Source organism: Xenopus laevis, chromosome 1S (genome assembly GCF_017654675.1).
Source record: "Xenopus laevis strain J_2021 chromosome 1S, Xenopus_laevis_v10.1, whole genome shotgun sequence".
Classification (NCBI taxonomy): domain Eukaryota; kingdom Metazoa; phylum Chordata; class Amphibia; order Anura; family Pipidae; genus Xenopus; species Xenopus laevis.
The window spans coordinates 155,646,214-155,666,105 of NC_054372.1; the positions used below are offsets into that span (position 1 = coordinate 155,646,214).

A 19,892-nucleotide genomic window follows, 5' to 3' on the forward strand; every position below is an offset into this window, starting at 1 on the left:
GAAGCAAGAACAAAGGTTTATGGCAGGGGACAGTAAATGTGACAGTGGCTTTGGAATGCATAGAGTAGATGTCCTGGAACATGTGGAGAATGTGTGGACAAGTGAAGAGATGCAATGAGGTAAGGAAGCGTCAAGGAATATAAAAGTCAAGAGAAGGACTTTTTTTGAATAATTAGGTGTCATGTTCACACACATACTGGAGCCATGTCTTTAAAGATAATGCTTTGTGCCAAACCTAAAATAATTTGTAGGAGGTTGCAAAGAAAAATGGGCAAATGTGGATCATGTGGGAGAGTTCTAAATAGATGTTGGCTTACTGCCTCCACCTCCTCATCATGGGGGTAAACGTGTAGAGGCTAGACACATCCACAGTGCACAAAAATACAGTACAATGGATACATGGAAGTGGATGAATTGAGGCGGCTCTATACTCCTCATTATAGAACATTGAGCCAGTTTGTTTTTTAAAATGGTGTACCAACTCAGGAAAAAAGTGCTCACTGGCAAGGAACACTCCAATTATTTAAACTCTTTTTGTCCTTATAAATCTGTATTTTATCTGATGTCAGGATGTTGAGTTGACTAAACACTTGTTGCCTCCTTCAAGATGCTCAAGTATATTACCCAGCTCGTAGAGTTTCTTGTATTTCTCTCTTGCCCCAAATGATCCTGAGTTTCTATTTGTTCACCATTCTCAATTCAATTAATGCTTAATACACAGGTTAAAGGAGTGATGTTCTGTATCCATATAATTCTGTCCATGTAGTATATTCTTAAACTGTTTTCTGTTGGCTTTGTGTCATTTTAATAGAAACAAGCTAGAGAATTAATTGTGTTTTTTCTTTTCATACTGAACATTCTCTGCGGCAATACAAACAAACATTTACATCTGCTTGAGCTTTGCAGCTGCTTTTTAAGACTCATATTCCTAAAGTACCATCACGTGGTATTCTTTCTTGGCACATGATGCATTCCAACAACAGATTACTGTAATGCAAAGTTCATTCTTTATAAATGGTTTCAACACATCTCTGTTTCAGAAGTTATAAGTATTGTGATTTGCGTTATCTTTCTAACCCGACTAGATGTAATTTAGTTTTAAAAATGTCCTGCTGTGTTGAACACATTCAGACACCAGTGTGAAGTGACACAATTAAATGTCATTATGGCACATGCAAAGAACAGGGAGCTGAGTGTATATCAAGGCACTCTGATCCAACTTATTACACCTTTCATGGAAGCCTGGACCCCCGGCTTTGATTGGGCCCAAGACATCAGTCTGGAGAAACCACTCCTGGTTTATGGCCCCTTCAAGTTAACTTCTTCATTGAAATTGGAATCTATAATCTTTGACATGACACAATTTTGTTATTATTTTAGATATTGACGAGTGCTTAGTGAACAGACTGCTATGCGACAATGGACTTTGCCGAAACACACCAGGAAGTTACAGCTGTACATGCCCTAAAGGATATGTTTTCAGAAGTGATAGTGAAACATGTGAAGGTAAAAAACGATTAACTGTTATTTTTCTCTGTATACTGATAAATATTTGTTCTAAATGGCCTTAATTAAAACATTACAGGAAATGTGGTTATGTTCAGTGTTTGAACTTGTTTGCACCATTCACTATTTGGGTTTTGTTAAAGTAGATGAGAAAAACATTAAGTGCATTTTTGCTAAATAATAATGCGAACCATTTCACACCATCTACAGTATGACTTGACTTGCTATGCCTACATCTCATAGTTAAACAGAGTGCAACAAGTATACGTGGCCAGTTAAAGCTCAGCGCCAGCTTATAGGCATGCTGGGGGTGAGCTATTACTGGCTTGTTGCATTTTGTTCAAATTTTCTTTCACATGTATACAAGCATGCATTTCTGTGTTACTATGTAGTAATAGCACAGTAATGTAGTATATTATACAGTTATCAATGCACATCTTGTAACCAATAGGAACCAACCAGCAATTAGCTTTAATGGTTTTTCTCCTTTTGAAAGACAATATCCCATAGGTTCTTATTAGTTCTTTGACCAGGGTAAACTTTTGCAACCTATGTTGCTATGTAGCTTTGCTAAACACTTGCATTTCATGCTTCACTGATATGAAACATATGTTTAATAAAGGCATATGGTAACACAAGTTGAAATACTTTTATCATATTAATTATGGAGTGTGTATAGTCTCAGTCACCTTTATAGAAGAACAAGCATTTAGTAAATATTTAATAATTCTCGGAGAGATATTTTTTCCTATATTTAACTTCTGTGTGCTTTTTTAATAAAAATGTTTACATGCTCTTTATATTCATTGTGTTATTTCAGTATAATACTTTACATATTAGAGAAAATGTTCATTTGAACCCTTATATATGGCACCCAGATAGTCAGAAGGAGTGTAGGAGCAAATGGAGTTGTTATATAGTGTAACTATTTCATGCAATAACGCTTTATGCAGGAAGCGCAAAATTTAGCACCATCTGTTTAATGTAGGTCATTGCCTCATTTAGCTCTGAAAACCAAAGACACTTTTATACAATATTTTGTTTCTCGCTAACTTTCTATGAATTGTCTAAAAACTGGTGGAGCCCTAAATGACAGAAACAATCAAGTCTTTCTGTTTGTGCACAACATGCTATGGCTTGGAATACTAAAACATTCCATGAAAACATTGTTCTAATTTATTAGTGACAATTAACCGGGACCTTACAGAGACAGAGAGCGCAAATCTCAGCCAAGATTTAAATTATATTTAAAAATATACAGTTATGTACACCATATTAAATCATGTTGGTAACCTAAGACAAATGTTGAGCAAATACTAAATGTAGATAGATGAAAGCAGGGGAGACACACTAATACACATACAGCAATATTTCACTGGGCAGATCTAATCAAGGTCATTTTGCCATTGCAGATATAAATGAATGTGAAAGTAGCCCTTGTGTCAATGGGGCTTGCAGAAATATTCTTGGCTCATTCAGTTGTGAGTGTTCACCTGGAAGCAAACTGGATTCAACTGGCCTCATCTGTGTAGGTGCGTCTTAATAACTTTTAAGCCTCTAAGACACTGATGCAAAATATAGGAAAAGTAAATATTTTTTGCAAGCTGTCGATTTTGCATAGTATACCTTAACATGAGCCTTCAATGTTATATAATGTTATTATATAATATGTACATGGCAGAACATTTCTACAATTGTTTAAGTCAGTGCCAGAGTGGAAAAACAGAATTAGGTCTAAAAAGGAGAAATTTCAATTCATACACCAAGAAAAGATTAGTCATTAATAGTCCTTGGAAAGTCTAACACCTCCAAATACACTATAACTACTAGTCATTTAGTGAATTTGTAAGTTAATTTTGTTGCTGGTAAATAGCCAATAGTCCTACGGGAGGGAGTACAAGTTGAGCTGAGAGAGTCAAAGCACATAACTTCCATTCTTCCCTAAGCCAACAACCACTTTCACTACTATTACTTCTTGATCTCTCTGCTGCATTTGACACTGTGGATCATCCTCCCTTCCTCCAATCCCTCTGTTCACTTGGCCTTCGTGACACAGCCCTGTCCTGGTTCTCTTTTTAACTCTCTAATTGTTCCTACAATGGAGTATCATCTTCTCCACTACCTCTTTCTATTGGGGTTCCTCAGGGCTTTGTCCTGTGCCCCTTATTATTTTCACTCTATACTTCCTCCCTCAGCAAAGTAATAAACTTGTATGGTTTCCAATAGCACCTCTATGCTGAAGATACTCAGATTTATCTCTCCTCTCCTGATCTCAATCCAGAGCTCTTAACTCGGGTCTCCTCCTGCATGTCTGCTATCTTTATTTGGATGACACAACGCTTCCTTAAATTAAAACTCTCTAAAACGAAAATGGTTCTCTTTCCGCTTAATAACACCCATAACATCCCAGAAGCATCTATCATAGTTAACAATTCCACTATCACCCCATCTCTGCAAAGGCCTTGAGGTTATCCTAGAGTCTACCTTGTCCTTCACTCCTCATATCCAGTCACTTATAAAGTCATGTAAATTTCACCTAAAGAACATATCCAAGAAACGTATCATCTTTAGATACTCACCCAACTGCTTACTACACTCCTCTACTGACCTGCTCCTCAACTCTTCTATCATTACCTCCTCACGCTTGCACTTTTCTGCTTTCAAAATATCTCTTAAAACACACTTATTTAGAGAAGCCTACCCTCACTCTGTTTAGCTACTAAGTAATACCATATGCTACATCTCTCACCTTGCTTATTTCTGATCTTGCCCACTCCAACACCTTGTGTCTCTTTCCCTTTAGATTGAAAGCTCTTTTGCAAAGGGCCTTTCTTACCTTTTGTACCAGTACTGGTTGTTATGTATGTAACTTTGTATTTTATATGTATATGATTTCTTTGTATAAGCACATTCATTTTATAGCACTGTGCAATATATTGGAGCTCTTAAAATACATGTTAATAATAATAATTATAATTACTAAGAAATAGTAACAGTATTCCTACAATCTTGTCACTTTGTAGGACAGTCACCAGTTATAGATTTTAGTCTTTTAAGTTATGCCATAAAACCTCCTTGTTTTGGAATTACCTATGTGCATTTTTAGGTACACTGGAAAAGACCAGACACCTATTTTGAAGACTTTCTGTTATTTCAATGATCAGAAGCAAAATGGTCTTTCTCTGCATTTTGCTTAAAGGAACAGTAACACCAAAAAATTTAAGTGTTTTAAAGTAATGAAAATATCATGTACTATTGCCCTGCACAGACAGAGCTTATTTGCTATCTGCTGTGTAACTTGAGCCTTTTGTCCTTTGAATGGCTGCCCCCATGACTACACAGCAGCTTATTTATATACATAATAGTAGTGTTTCTAAAGCAAACACAGCAGTTTTGTGCAGGCCAACACTGCATTATATTTTCATTACTTTAAAACACTTTTATTTTTTGACGTTACTGTTCCTTTAAGGTACAAGGCATACAATTTATGACACGTTTAAATGTTTTTACACAACCATTGATTATTTATCACAGACAGCCTTAAAGGAACATGTTGGCTTAATATACAAGATGGACGATGTGAAGTCAATATAAATGGAGCAACATTGAAGTCAGAATGCTGCGCTACTTTGGGAGCTGCCTGGGGAAGTCCATGTGAACGATGTGAAATAGGTACATTACTGTTTACATTTGTTTTGACAACATAATAGTTGGAAATTCATTTCATTTTATTTGTTTGTTTTTTTGTAGACCCTACTTGCCCCAGGGGATTTGCACGAGTGAAAGGAGTCTTGTGTGAAGGTGAAAATCCTTAAATATATATAATCCTTACTTAATATTTTAATATTTTGAATATTTAGTGAATGATTTTCAAAATGTACTGGAAAGAGTTTTGGACAGTTTAAAAGTTAATTTTATGAATAATGATACTAGGAAACCTAAAATAAATATATTATTTCATTTGTAATATTTAATTCTCTAAATATATTGAGCTAAACAAGTTAGGGATAGGGATGTAGCGAACGGCGGAAAAAATGTTCGCAAACATATTCGCGAACTTGCGTCAAAAATGCGAACGGTTCGCGAACGTCGCGAACCCCATAGACTTCAATGGGAAGGCAAATTTTAAAAGCTAGAAAAGACATTTCTGGCCAGAAAAATGATTTTAAAGTTGTTTAAAGGGTGCAACGACCTGGACAGTGGCATGCCAGAGGGGGATCAAGGGCAAAAATGTATCTGAAAAATACATTGTTGACACAGCGCTGCGTTTTGTGCTGTAAAGGGCAGAAATCACACTACGTCACTCAGGTGATGTTTCTGGACACGGAATGTGAAAAAGCTCACACAGCTAGGTGGCACTTGGTTAAAGACTGGGCAAACAATGCCTGCAAGGGCAACGTATACAGTAGTGGGTACGGAATATATTATTGCTGCTGTAAAAACATCACTCAGGTGATGTTTACGGACACGGAATTATTATTGTTATTTAGACAGAATGTGAAAAAGCTCACACAGCTAGGTGGCACTTGCATACCTCCCAACTGTCCCTCTTTTGACCACTCAACCCCCTGTCCCTCTTTTGTACTGGAAAGACCCTCTTTTCTCTGAACTGAACAGCCAGAAAAAAAACAGTTTCTAACTTAATTAGCTTTTGGCAGAGAGCTCAGAACAGCTAACAGGTGCAAATAAGATACTTTGTAACAATTTTGACTCTGGTTGGTGCTGGTAGTGGTGAACTACTAGGAGGAGCAGCACAACAGTCCCACTCACCAACACAGCTAGACTAATAGCACTGGGCTCTTACAGTAGCAAAGTAAAAAAAACAAAAAAGAAAATAAAAGCAGTCCTTACAAGGACTATTGGGTTACAGGCAGCAGTCAGCAGATGAGATCAGAAGCAGTGCCCACAAGCAGCTACATACAGAGCACTGCAGTAGAAGGTAGATTACTAGCCAGCAAAGCTACCTAACCTAAAATGTCCCTCAAATCCCTGCAGAGTTCTGTCCCTACAATACAGAGCAGTATCAAGTAGATTACTAGCCAGCAAAGTTACTATCAACTGTCCCTCAAATCACTCAACAGCTCTCTCCCTACACTAGCTCTTCCAAGCACACACAGGCAGAATGAAAAAACGCTGCAGGGCTTCAGTTTATATATGGAAGGGGAGTGGTCCAGGGGGTGTGGGGGTGGTCCAGGAGGGAGAGCTTCCTGATTGGCTGCCATGTATCTGCTGGTCTGGGGTGAGAGGTCAAAAATAAGCGCCAGCTAAGGTGAACCCAAATTGGCAAACGTCGCGCGGCGTTCGCGAACATTCGGCGGACGCGAACAGTCGATGTTCGCGCGAATTAGTTTGCGGGCGAACAGTCCGCGACATCCCTAGTTAGGGATGCACCAAATCCATTTTATTGGGATTCAGCCAAAACCCAAACTGAACTGGAACCCTAATTTTCACATGCAGGTTAAGGCAGAAGGAGGGGTGTGGGATATCTGCAATTTTCTTAATCATGTGACCTAAAGCCACATGATTTTAAGGGTTCAGCTTGGCCATGCTCTTGTACGTATCAGAATTTGAATCCTCCTGATTCAACTTAATCCCAAACCAAATATGGGATTTGTGCATCCCAAAGGGTGATGCAAATTGTCTTAAGATTCAGCTGTCTGTAGCATACTATGTCTTCATTTGATGGTCATTGACTTGGGGTTAATGTATTGCCTGTTAAACTTAAAAGGCCTGACTTTTCTTTACTTTAGCGCATTCTACAGAAAAATATCAGACATCCTTTCAGTTCAAGCAAATGTTGATCCTACAGAACAGTGATCTAAACTAGACAGGAAATCTACAAGTAAAATAAAATTTTAGCAAAGAATGTAAACATATATGGGCTTTGCTAGTTAGTGTGTTTGCCTTGCTAAGTCATTGCAACCCCTTGTGAGCCACCTTATATTTAAAGTTTGTGTCTATTAATACCTCATCTACAAAAACTGTTTCTTGGCAGTAAATGTCCTGTTTTATAAGAAAAATCTTACACCAAATAACCTAAATCTTAATGTATCAGAATCAAAAATCAAAACAAAAAGAAACAGATTATCCCAAATTGCACCACCGCTGGATAGTATAGGGCAGAAATTAAAAGAATGGCCAATTAAAACGTAACTTTTATTTTCATTAAACTGCAAAAAATTAAAAAACAGCTTATTATAAGTATTTCACTCAAGTTACTTGACTGGTGTAAAATATCACTTGGCAAATTGTTTTTGTTTCTGTCCTTTACTTTTCAATGGGTGGTGTGTTTTGTTACTTTTTGTTTTGGATCTTATTTTCCTGTGTACAAACTGTATAAAAACGTATCATCCCGTGTAAGAACTAAACTCACTGATATATACACAGCTTCTCTGTTATATGCTAAGCGGCTACTCTAAAGTCTGATTTAGCTTGAATGATTGCCACCCTGGCAACACAGCAGCTTATGTGTTGTATATAAACAGTACTAGAGTTTCTTAAGCATATACACAGTATTTACCAGTGTGAGGTTACGGTAGACATGCATGACCCATCTCCCGGGGGACAACTGGATACAGAGCACAAGTGTTGCTGCTGCACAGCCATATTAAAGATTATGTCTACTTCCATACCTAACCACTTCCAATGTCACTAACCTATCATACATGTATTGCTTATTTATTAATGCATGTTTAAATTTATAATGAAATTATATGTTTTATATTCAATCAGATGTCAATGAGTGTGAAGTGTTTCCAGGTGTGTGTCCCAATGGCCTGTGTCTTAACACCAAGGGATCTTTTCTCTGTGAGTGCCCGTATGGCTTGACATTGGATGGAACTGGGAGACTGTGTCAGGGTAAGTTTTTCTGATCACAATAGCATTTGGGAAGACTATTAAGATAAATGGTGGCCAAGGGAAGTAATGGCCATTGGAGTAAAGCAAGGCCATACAATTAGCCTCTTTATGCCATCAGTTAATCTTTGTTTTAAATACTGAACTATACTGAATAAACATCAAGGCTAAAGCAGCACTGTGTTAATTTTACACCATGGAACAGCATTTGCAAGAAAACTCATGGAAAAAGTGGTATAAAGGCAATACCTTTATTGGTATCACCTTTGTACCACTTTTTGTTATTTTTTTACCCTGTAACATTTCGACCGGCTAACACGGTACAACAACTTTACCTGAAATAAACACAAGTACTCGCCTGTTGCTGCTAATTAATGCTGCTGATTAAATTAGCCAGATGCACAATGAGATGGACAAAGTGAATTTTGGACCCTAAAAACTTGGTTGAGTATAAGCATTTTAGGAAAACCAGGACAAATATTGGTGTAAATGCAGGAAAACTATAAACTATACTATAAAACTATAAGCAATAGGGAAATCTAAAATTGAGTTGTAATTGTAGAGTCACGTATCTGTTCTCAAGGCCTTGATAAGCTGTAGCTACTGCTTGCAGAAATATATGTTGTGTTATACTTTATAATTGTACTTTAATTGTGTGCAGATCTTCGAATGGAACACTGCTTTTTAAAATGGGATGAAGATGAATGTATTCACCCAGTTCCTGGCAAGTTTCGCCTGGATGCTTGCTGTTGTGCTGTTGGAGGTGCCTGGGGTACGGAATGTGAGGAATGTCCGAAACCTGGTTCTCAAGAATTTGAACTTTTGTGTCCAAGAGGACCAGGCTTTACTAATAGAGGAGATGTTCTATCTGGAAGACCTTTCTATAAAGGTAATTTATAATTATTTTTATGCGTGTGTGTGTAGAAGGCACCATTAAATGTATTAATTGTGAACAACTTCTTTGCTCACAACTTTCCCCATTTGCAATTTTTTCATCCAGTGAGGCGTTTTAATGTATTCCTATGCTTTAATGACTAGTGACATGCAATGGTTTGTGCTTTCAATGTTAGATTGCTACAGTTGTGGTTGTTTTTAGATATTAGCATTATGTCTTCTGTGCTCCATATGGTGCTCACAAAACTTCACTGTGTGTTGCTGTAATACAGATGGCCACACACTGGCCAGAAGGCACTGGGAAACCCAATGCTTTACACCAGTCATTAACTGGTTTGTGTATTAATGTACCGTATGTTGAAACACTTTTTTGGTATTCATAATCATCTCATGTACTGTTGGTTTTCAAAGGGTAATACAGTTTATATATACAGGTATGGGATCCAGAATGCTCGAAACTTGTGGCTTCCAAAATTCATCGATATTTCCATAATTTGGATACTTTAGGGGGCTGATTTATCAAAATGTAGGATTAGAGCTGACAACAGAAAAACTCCCACATTTTCTGTTCATTCCTATGAATAGAAAGTGGTTGATAAATCTGCCCCTAAGTCTGCTAATAATTTAAACTTGAAATATCCCCAATAAGATAGTTTTGCCTACTGTTTTATTATTACATAGATAATTATTTGTTGGCCTTCCTGTAATTTGGATTGTTCTGGATATTGGGTTTCAGTATTGGAAATGGATTAATGGATATATATAGTTATTGGAAGCAGAACCAGACTATTGGATTTAATTAATGTTTACATGATTTTCTAGTAGACTTTAAACATGGAGATCCAAATTGTGGCTTGGTCCCAACCATTCTGAATACCAGGCCCAGAATGATTTACAATACTTGTTTAATTGGAGCATATGCTTCAAATGGTATACTGACTTTGTTTTGATTTGATAAACACTGATCCTTAGTGATTTGGTCCTAGAATTTGGTAAAGGATAGGATTTTTTTTAAAAGTATCATTCTCTGGAAATCGGTGCCTTGAGATGACATACATGTGATTTTTTTAAACAAAAGTATCTGTACCACTGTAACACAAGTAAAAGGGATCAACGACTTAAGTAAATAAATTGTATGCTGTTAGTGTTTTCCAGAATGCTTGGGACCTGATGCGGCACACTTCCAAAAAAATTAATCCATTTAAACAGGATCATGTTGTTTTGATTCATGGTTGATTTGTTAGCATCAAACTGTCTTATTTGTAATATTACAGAGGAATGCAAATTAATCAGTTTGTTTAAATTGGATTCTATAGGAAACTGTGGCTCCATAGCTTTCTGGATAGTAGATCATACAGGAAACATATGTTTTTTGGGACCTAATGAAGAATTGACCTTATGTTTTTTAATTTAGATATTAATGAATGCAAGGCGTTCCCCGGAATATGTACTAATGGGAAATGTAGAAACACAATTGGAAGTTTTAAATGTAAATGCAACAATGGCTTTGCTTTGGATATGGAGGAAAGAAATTGCACAGGTAAGCACAAAAAATATAAATGTGATGTGTGCAGTATTTGGTGAGCAAGTTATCCATCTGAAATACAAATTTAATTGCTTGAATTAAAAACCTGTGATGCCATTAACAGCTAAAGTTTTGTATCCTACAAATAGACTCTTTCTAACCATATGTTATGTCTATATTTAGTATGAGAAAGATTTAGACCTATGTTTATATTTGCCAGAAGAATCAATTACTCAACATTTTTGTTATGTAAATGTATGTTTACCAGCCAAGTTTCAACTGAAGTGACTGTCCCTATAGCTGCAGAAATGCTTATCTATATACACCCACAATTTTTATCATTTTCTGATTTTACTGGTCCTTTTAAATACACAAACATTAGTCATGAACCAATTTGGACTTTGCAAACCATAGTATAGTAAAGTTGGTTAGGCCCTTTTTACACCATTGCTCTGAATTACCTGGTTTTACAATAGATATTGATGAATGTCGCATCTCCCCTGACCTGTGTGGAAGTGGCACTTGCATTAATACCCCAGGAAGCTTTGAATGTGAGTGCTTCGAAGGCTTTGAGAGTGGTTTCATGATGATGAAGAACTGCATGGGTAAGTTCTGTAGCTGTGTCCTTTATATTATTCTACCATAAAAGATATATATATATATATATATATATATATATATATATATATATATATATATATATATATATATATATATATTTATATATATATATTAATAGTATAGTAATAACATAGGCGGTTGTACTGTATATTTGGGTTACATCAGGGATGATATGTCTACTTCTCTCCAGCTCTGCCTAGCTACCTTTATTGGTTACTAGCTTGCAATGTTATAAACCATAGTTCATTAAAGTACAAGGTCTATGAGGTTTACAGCCTTGTGTTGCATATCTGCTATGCAAGACTTAACAAAATCTAATTTTTTTAATGGAATTGTGTTTCATTGCAGACATAGATGAATGTGAGAGGAACCCTTTGCTTTGTCGAGGTGGAGAATGTATAAACACGGAGGGCAGTTTTCTTTGCAATTGCCCTAATGGGCATGAACTTACACCCTCAGGAGATGCCTGCGTAGGTAGGTTTATTAAAGAATACCTGAATTGACTTCCAAGTGTTCACAATACATCTTAATTGGTGTATATATAGTCACACCTCAATTTTTTAAACATTTTATTTTATTGATATTTTTATTTTACTTATATTATGTTATAACATAGTTATTTTGCCATTTCACTCATTGGGGCCTAGTTACTAATATTCAAATTTCTTTTTTTTTTTCACAAATATAATGTTTTTTCTGTATTTCTTTAAAACTTATAAGACAAAACTTTCGAAGTTCCATAGAAGTCAATCGAAGTCAATTGCACAGATCCTATGGCACAGGACCATTATTTAATCAAAATGGACTTTTAGAGGTTTTCTAATAGTTATATGGAAAACATGAATTTGTAGAGGTTTTAAAGGTTTTTGTGATCGTTAGCACATCGTTTAGCGGTTTTTATTCTATCATACTGTTTATAATATCTTTTAATAACTTTCATGGCATTCATGATTTTAGAAAAATAGAGTTTAATCGTGGTTTCAGAAACCTAATAAATAGGCCTCATTTAGTGGCGACTGAGTTTGCCGTGAATGGAAACATGCATTGATAGGATATGTGACTTTTCCCACAAGACAAGCAAGAACCTGAAATGTAGAATGTATGGCATTTGCATTTTGTAATTAAGCATCTGCAATGAGTGGCTTTTAAAGGGATGATAGCAATCTAAATGATAGCAATCTAAAGTGTATTATTGGTCTACTTGATAATATTGTCAATAGTATATTTGCACCATCTTAAGACCAGAGATTTTTTTATCTTGATGTGGGGCTAAAGGTAGAACTCCATGGGAAATTTTACCTGTGGTACCTTCCATTCCGATGCGATAAGTTTAATCGCAGGGTCACGTCAGATGCGCCGAATGTAATGTAAGTAATACAAATGTCGCACATATCGACACACGACTGTCATGTTGCGTCTTCATCCGACAGTTGTGTCGGATGCAATCAGCTTCTACGTGCGACAATTGTATTACTTACATTAGATTGCATACGACGTGACGCCTGCGATTAGTCTCATCGCATCGAAACTGCAAAATCACCTGTGGAGTTCTACCCTTAAAGGTAACCATTGACCCAAAGCATACATACTTCTGTTACTCCAATTGAAATAGACACAATTTGTTTTCATCTTCCTTTATTAAGCATACTATTGTAAATAACCCTTCCAGGCTCATTCTGTGCATCACATTAGAACTTTTATTTGAGGTTATTACAAGGTTATACATTAATAAAGTTTAACTACAGAAAATGTATCCTTTTATTATAAACTCTACAGACAATTGTGATGGGAAATGTAATCCTTTAATATACAGTAAAATACACAGTAAGGCTTATGTCATAAAGAGAGATCAGCAGCTGCTCCTATCACATGCTGGATTTGGACTGTCTGATGGTGGGAGTGGCTTACTGGAGTAAGTCAAAGGCCAAAGCCTGTCCAAAAAAATGAACAATCCCTGCCATTGTTTCTATTTTTGCCAGTTTATAAAAAAAATACATTTTCTTCCAGTTTTTTTCTTTCTTCTTTCAACGCTGGTTGAAGTTTGTAATACTGGGCATCTTTAGGAAAGTTTTCATCAGGACATCATTTTTCTTTCTTTTTGCTTATAGAAATAAAAATAAGAAGAAATTGTATGAAAAAATATTTTTTCCCCTGGCACAAAAAAAGTAGTAAAAGAAATGGCCAAATTAAGACATTTTTAAGATTGAGGATGTTAGTATACCTTCCCCATGATTTCATTCTTATCTATTACTATTTTGATGCTCTCATTCTTTAATTTGTGTCATTTGTTGCCAGGATTAAAAATAAAACAAGCATAGACTGTTCAGTATGTAAATGTGTTCAATCTTTTTGCAGATGTCAATGAATGCGCCCTTAGTGACAATCTTTGCAGAAATGGCAAATGTGTAAACATTGTTGGAACATATCAATGTTCTTGCAACCCAGGATACCAATCTACACTGGACAGGCTTGGTTGCATTGGTAAGTCTATCTCGTGATGCTGTGACACAAAGTAACCCAAATAGTTGTTTTTTTTTACATTTGTAAATCTGCTCTACATTCCACTGAAATAGCTGTATATTTGTTGTAACTACAAGTTAGCTTCTTATACCTGTAATCACTTTTAGTTTTTCTTTAATTTACTCTGCATGATAGGTGTTTTCTAAAGTGCACTCAAATTTAAAAGCAAGCTAATATTAACCATGGAGGCTCATTTATGAATGCTAGTGAAGTGTACAAAGTGCCATTCTGGACAAAAAAAAATCACCATGTTTTTAAATCATACTGCAGCATTTTTTTCAAAGCAGCAGAAGTAGAATTCTGACTTTTTATATGTTTACTTTTCCCCCCTAGATATTGACGAGTGCACAATTATGAATGGGGGGTGTGATACACATTGTACAAACTCAGAGGGCAGCTATGAATGTAGCTGCCTTGAAGGATATGCCTTGACGCCAGATAAGAGGACCTGCACAGGTAAGAAATATCTTTGGGGTTTCAATAATGGAGCTTGACTCCACAGTCTGCAAGCCAATTAAGTATGCACAGTATAAGTCTGAGCACAGTGACATCTACAGGCCATTTGTATAAACACCATAACATCCTTAAAGGGATACTGTCATCGGAAAAAAAATTTTTTTTCCCAAAATGCATCAGTTAATAGTGCTGATTCAGCAGAATTCTGCACTGAAATCAGTTTCTCAAAAGAGCAAATTTAATTTTGAAATCTGACATATTGTCATTTTCCCAGCTGCCCCAAGTCATGTGACTTGTGCTCTGATAAACATCAGTCACTCTTTAATGCTGTACTGAAAGTAAAATCCAGGTCACACTGCGACACCTTCAGTTACATTGAGTATGAGAAACAACAGCCTGCCAGAAAGCAGTTTCATCTTAAAGTGCTGGCTCTTTCTGAAAGCACATGACCAGGCAAAATGACCTGATATGGCTGCCTACACACCAATATTATAACTAAAAAAAATACACTTACTGGTTCAGGAAGGAAATTGTATATTGTAGAGTGAATTATTTGCAGTGTAAACAGTGTAATTTAGAAATAAAAACGACACCATAAAAATCATGACAGAATCCTTTTAAAGATTGCAGTCCTTGTAATGTAAGATACACACTTTTTTAATTAGAGAAATTAGTAATAACACATTAAATATTTTTTCATTTGACTTTTTAACATTAAATTAGTTAAAACCTGTGTTGGAACCAATCATTATACGCTAATTAGCAGGTGCTATTTACTAACAGAGGTATTTAAGTAAACTAATGTGGTTACTCATAGCACCAGTAAGCAATTCGTTTTTATCAGTTTTCTACAGTCTAGAAAATAAAGCTACATCTATGGGTAACTGTCTGATGAATTCAAATAATTTAGTTACATGGTGCAATTTATATGGGGTAAGTAATATTTAAGTTTAATAAGTGCTAAATTATATTGTGATATATAGTAGTATATGACATTACTCTCAGTGGTATCAGCTCTTACTTGATGATGCACATTCATACAACTGAAATAGAAAAAAACACTCTGTTGCCATGATGGGGAGATGTATGGTTCTTATTTTAAACATTTATAAATTTTAGCCTTTGTTTCATGACATTTCATAGACATTGATGAATGTGAGGACAACCCAGATATCTGCGATGGGGGCCAGTGTACCAACATTCCTGGAGAATACCGCTGCCTCTGCTTTGATGGATTTATGGCTTCCATGGATATGAAAACATGTATTGGTAAGAAACTCAAATCATTTTAGCTAAGCATTTACCATGTAAAAGAAAAAAAAAACTTGTTTTTTCCTCTCTGATCAGATTCTTTCTTTCATTCAGACCTGTTATAGCCGACATCTCATTTTTTTATCTGCAAGTTTCAATTCACTCCTAAATCTGCTATTTTCCCAATTATTTTGCTGTATTCTCACTTCCATCCCCCTCTATCTGTAAACCATTCTCATTTTACTCCAGCTTCCCCTTTTTTTATTTGTGATTTTCTTTCTATAATTCAAACCCCAACATGCAAATTTGAAAAAAAAAACCTAGGATTGCAGTTTTCTGCTATTTTCTGAGATATTTTTATCTTGAATTTTGATAAATAGGCCCGTAGTGTTAATATCATGTATTTATTAGATGTCAACATATTCTGCAGTTCTGTTATAGTATATACTGACCATACATTGTGTGTACAAAAAAAAGCAATATCTGACACAAGAGGTAAAGAGCGCCACTATAAACGTATCTTAAACACATGTTTAAAGTTTTACCGATATCTAAGTATACATCAGCACAATGCGATTGTAAGTGTTGTAACAAATGGTACTAGTAATAATTATCAGAATGACAAGATGGATAATAACCATTCATGAATACCATTTTTCTGCAAAGGAGCACATTCTGTAAATGGTGCTTGCAAAAGATGGTAGAGTAATTATTGGAATAACTTTAGAGTGTGATCCAAATATGTCATAGTAATAATGAGCATGGTATTGTAATCACTGGAATAGTAAAAGTCATCTGCTGCCAGAGATACTACAGTAATCATAGCAATGGTGAAAAGGCTTGGTGACTGGAGTGTGTATAGTAGTTACTGGAATAAAAAATTAAGTGTTTTTTTTTACTAAAACTCAAGTTTTCTTCTAATCTAGTTTTAAAGGGGAAAAAATTCTAACTTTTTGAGAAAAAGAAACTTGAATTTGTTTTCGAATGTATTATATACCCTGAATGGGCCAGCAGGACAACATGAAACAATTTGGGCTTTATTCATAAATTAATTTTTTGTGAAAAAACTTGAGACCTAATTTCGTGAATTTTTCTAGACGTAATATGCCCCGAAGCTGCTAAAAGTCTGAATCAGAAAATACTCCATCTAAAACTTGTTGAATTCATGTAAAAGTCAATGGAACCATTTGAAGATGTGTTTAATCTTCACAAATTTTGGAATTTCAGGATGTTTGACGCTGGTTTTCAAAATGAAATGAATTCAAAAAAGTTGTACAATTTGAATTAAAATTCAAGTTTTTCGAGTTTTTTTTTTTAAATAAAACTGACTTTTTTCGACCTGAAATATTAGTAAATAAGCTTAATTTGTAGATGAGAGCCAGGTCGAGTTTGTTTATTGTAAAATGTGAGAAGAAATATAGTTTCAGGAAATAATCCCATCAAATCTGAAAATACTCCTGTTGAAATCATGTAAAAGTCGATGGTAGATGGTCCCTTTAACCTTTGGTATATGTTTTATGCCTTCATGATTCTCGAAACTTTTGGGCTGTTTATGCTGTCTGTGTTGATAATGCAAATTATTTGTGGATTTTGGTCTGTGCTTTTGCCCAAAACCATACTGTTGTATTATTTTAGTAGCATTTAGGCATGATGCTACCAATTACAAAATTACCTCTTATCCTGGAGACTCCGGTGCCCAGAAATTCCAGTTAATGGATACCTGTAATTAGTTTTTAAGTTATAGAATCTTACCACTATTATTTTAGTTGGATTTTATTTGCATTGTGCAACAGGTCACAGTCAAAATATTTTACACTATCAAATGTGGCTTTTTCAGATTAATGCGTGGGCAGTTTCATTAAAATATAAATATATATTTAGCATTTGTCTGCCTTGTGAATGAAATCTTTTGACATGGTTTATAACCATTATATGGATGCTATGTATCCTGGGAAACCAGGGATAGTTTATAAATATTGTATTACTGCTAAACTAAACTAGTTCAGTTACTCAACGGCCAATAGGATTTTTGTTTCATTTCCTAAAGTGCAATAGACCATAGAGGTCAGGGGTTACTATCAATAACTGTAGAAAATCTGTGATATGAACGATCAGATTGTTTTTCTTGGTACTGTTTTCATAATGGTTGAATTTATTTCACATTTGTGAAAGCATTTCCTAATATTGTGAAACTTTTCATGACTGTTCTCCAGAAATAAAACAATTTTAATGATCTGACTCATTATTTAGTTTTCCCCACTTCCCCATTGGTTTTATTCCAGAAAGTGTTTTCCCTCTTTTAGCAGTCAAAACATTATTTTATCCACTAAGTCTGCTCTAAGTTCAGTCAGTTGAGGTGAAAAGTCAAGAAAGTTTTTCACATGATACAATTCTATGGGAAAGTTAACATGTTTTTACATCTTTTCACTCAGGAAGAAATTATGTCAAGCAGCAGAAGGGTAACATTCCGGAGCAGAATTTATCAAGGGTCGAATTTAGAGTTCATGGGAGTTTATAAAAAAAAAAACTGACCAATCGAAATTTATCAAAAATTACAATTTTTTAAACTTGGGTGAATGGGCTTGACCTGCAAACTCGAATCGAATTTGCTTCGAGATTTTTCTCCGAAAAAAATTTGATTTTCAGGAAGGCTGCAAACAACTCCATATTGATCCCAGGACGTCCCCCATAGGCTAAAACAGCAATTCGGCAGGTTTAAGGTGGCGGATAGTCGAATTTGAAGTCTTAAAGGGCCAGTACATGATGAATTTCGAAAACCGAATTAGAATTTTTTTAAAAACATGAATTGAATTTTAACTATCCCCTATTTGAATTTCACTAAAAAAACTCGAAAAAATTCTAATTTCAAAATTCTAATTCGAAATTCAAATTTTCACTTCGACCTTGATAAATCTTCCCCTCCATGATCTTGCACTCTACTTCGGAACTAGGTGTTCTAGGAGCCCGAGTGCCCGAGTGGCAAATTTTGGCAACTGGTGCACCCTCTCTCACACCAGTTTTACTTTTATGCATTTAGTTTGTAAAAGAAAAGAAAAAGTAATCTTGTGATTACATTTTCATTCCCTCTGTATTTCAACAACCCAACAGAAACACTTGTACATAAATTCACTAACAGGCGGAAATTCGCCAGCGATGGCTTTGCCGCCTTCGCCACACTTCGCCAGGTTGCTTGCGAAGTTGTGCTGGCGTTACCACACCTGGCATAGCGAAGTTGCGATAGCGTTAGATAATTTGCATATGGCGGGAAGTTACATTTCACAAATACAGTACACTACACAAGCCCAGGTAAAATAGAGTTGTTATATTGCCCTACACATGAGGCCAGTGTATAGTTTATGTTCCATATGTAAGGAAATGTAGGGGGGAAGGAGGGTAGCCAAAAAAAAATTTCAATCTTTTTCAGCCTATCACCCTGTAAAAAGGAAATACGCCAGCTTTTTTTTGGGACTTAGAAAGAATTTCAACTTTTTTTGGACCAAGTCCTGCCTACTCTATTGCACTTCTCCTGTTCTGAGGTGGCAACGGCAAGTCTGGCGTTAACGTTCAAAATCAAAAACTTTGAGTAGTAATGCTCTTTTCGCAGAGCGAAAATTCGCCTCGCGTTAGAGTGCGAATTTGTGCCAAAATCTCCTTCACTAGCGTAATTACGACAGCACCCGTTAGTAAATCGGCGAAGTGCAGAAATGACGTCACACTGGCGAATTTTCACCAGCGCCACTTCTCCCTTTAGTAAATTTGCCTCTTGATCTCAAGTGATTAAGGTGGATTTAAAATAAAGACCACAGTGTTATTGAAATGTTAAAATACAAAAAAAACAAACAACCTTCATATGGTCTGTACAGTAATAGTCAGCCTTCCTATTGTCTCCTATTGTTACATCTGAAGATAATGATATTGAAGTGTCAATATGATTTTTTTTATTTTTTTCCATAGATGTAAATGAATGTGATATAAACTCCAACATTTGTATGTTTGGGGATTGTGAGAATACCAAAGGATCATTTGTATGTCACTGTCAGGTTGGGTATGCAGTCAAAAAGGGAACAACAGGATGCACAGGTACAGTATATAAACCAATAACCTTCTTTTTAATCCAATAGGTTTTTACTGTGGTGTTGCATTAATTACCCTATTCTATCACAATTAAAAGCACAACATTTGCCCAGATGCAGGAACTAGTGACGGCAAATTTATTTGCCAGGTGCGAATTCGTGGGCAATTTCCGCGTGCCGCCGGCTGCGAA

At 35.7% G+C, this 19,892-nt stretch overlaps 1 protein-coding gene across 1 annotated transcript in view; it reads left to right on the plus strand.

The window, feature by feature from the left end:
- Positions 1 to 19,892, plus strand: part of fbn2.S (fibrillin 2 (congenital contractural arachnodactyly) S homeolog) — a 135,597-nt gene that overhangs the window by 57,617 nt on the left and 58,088 nt on the right. Inside the window, exons 19-31 of the mRNA XM_041580411.1 lie at positions 1,381 to 1,506; positions 2,919 to 3,038; positions 5,041 to 5,178; positions 5,257 to 5,307; positions 8,239 to 8,364; positions 9,023 to 9,250; positions 10,670 to 10,795; positions 11,257 to 11,385; positions 11,750 to 11,875; positions 13,757 to 13,882; positions 14,255 to 14,377; positions 15,521 to 15,646; positions 19,583 to 19,708. Coding sequence (XP_041436345.1) covers positions 1,381 to 1,506; positions 2,919 to 3,038; positions 5,041 to 5,178; positions 5,257 to 5,307; positions 8,239 to 8,364; positions 9,023 to 9,250; positions 10,670 to 10,795; positions 11,257 to 11,385; positions 11,750 to 11,875; positions 13,757 to 13,882; positions 14,255 to 14,377; positions 15,521 to 15,646; positions 19,583 to 19,708 — 1,671 coding nt within the window. The remainder of the gene's footprint in view (positions 1 to 1,380; positions 1,507 to 2,918; positions 3,039 to 5,040; positions 5,179 to 5,256; positions 5,308 to 8,238; positions 8,365 to 9,022; positions 9,251 to 10,669; positions 10,796 to 11,256; positions 11,386 to 11,749; positions 11,876 to 13,756; positions 13,883 to 14,254; positions 14,378 to 15,520; positions 15,647 to 19,582; positions 19,709 to 19,892) is intronic.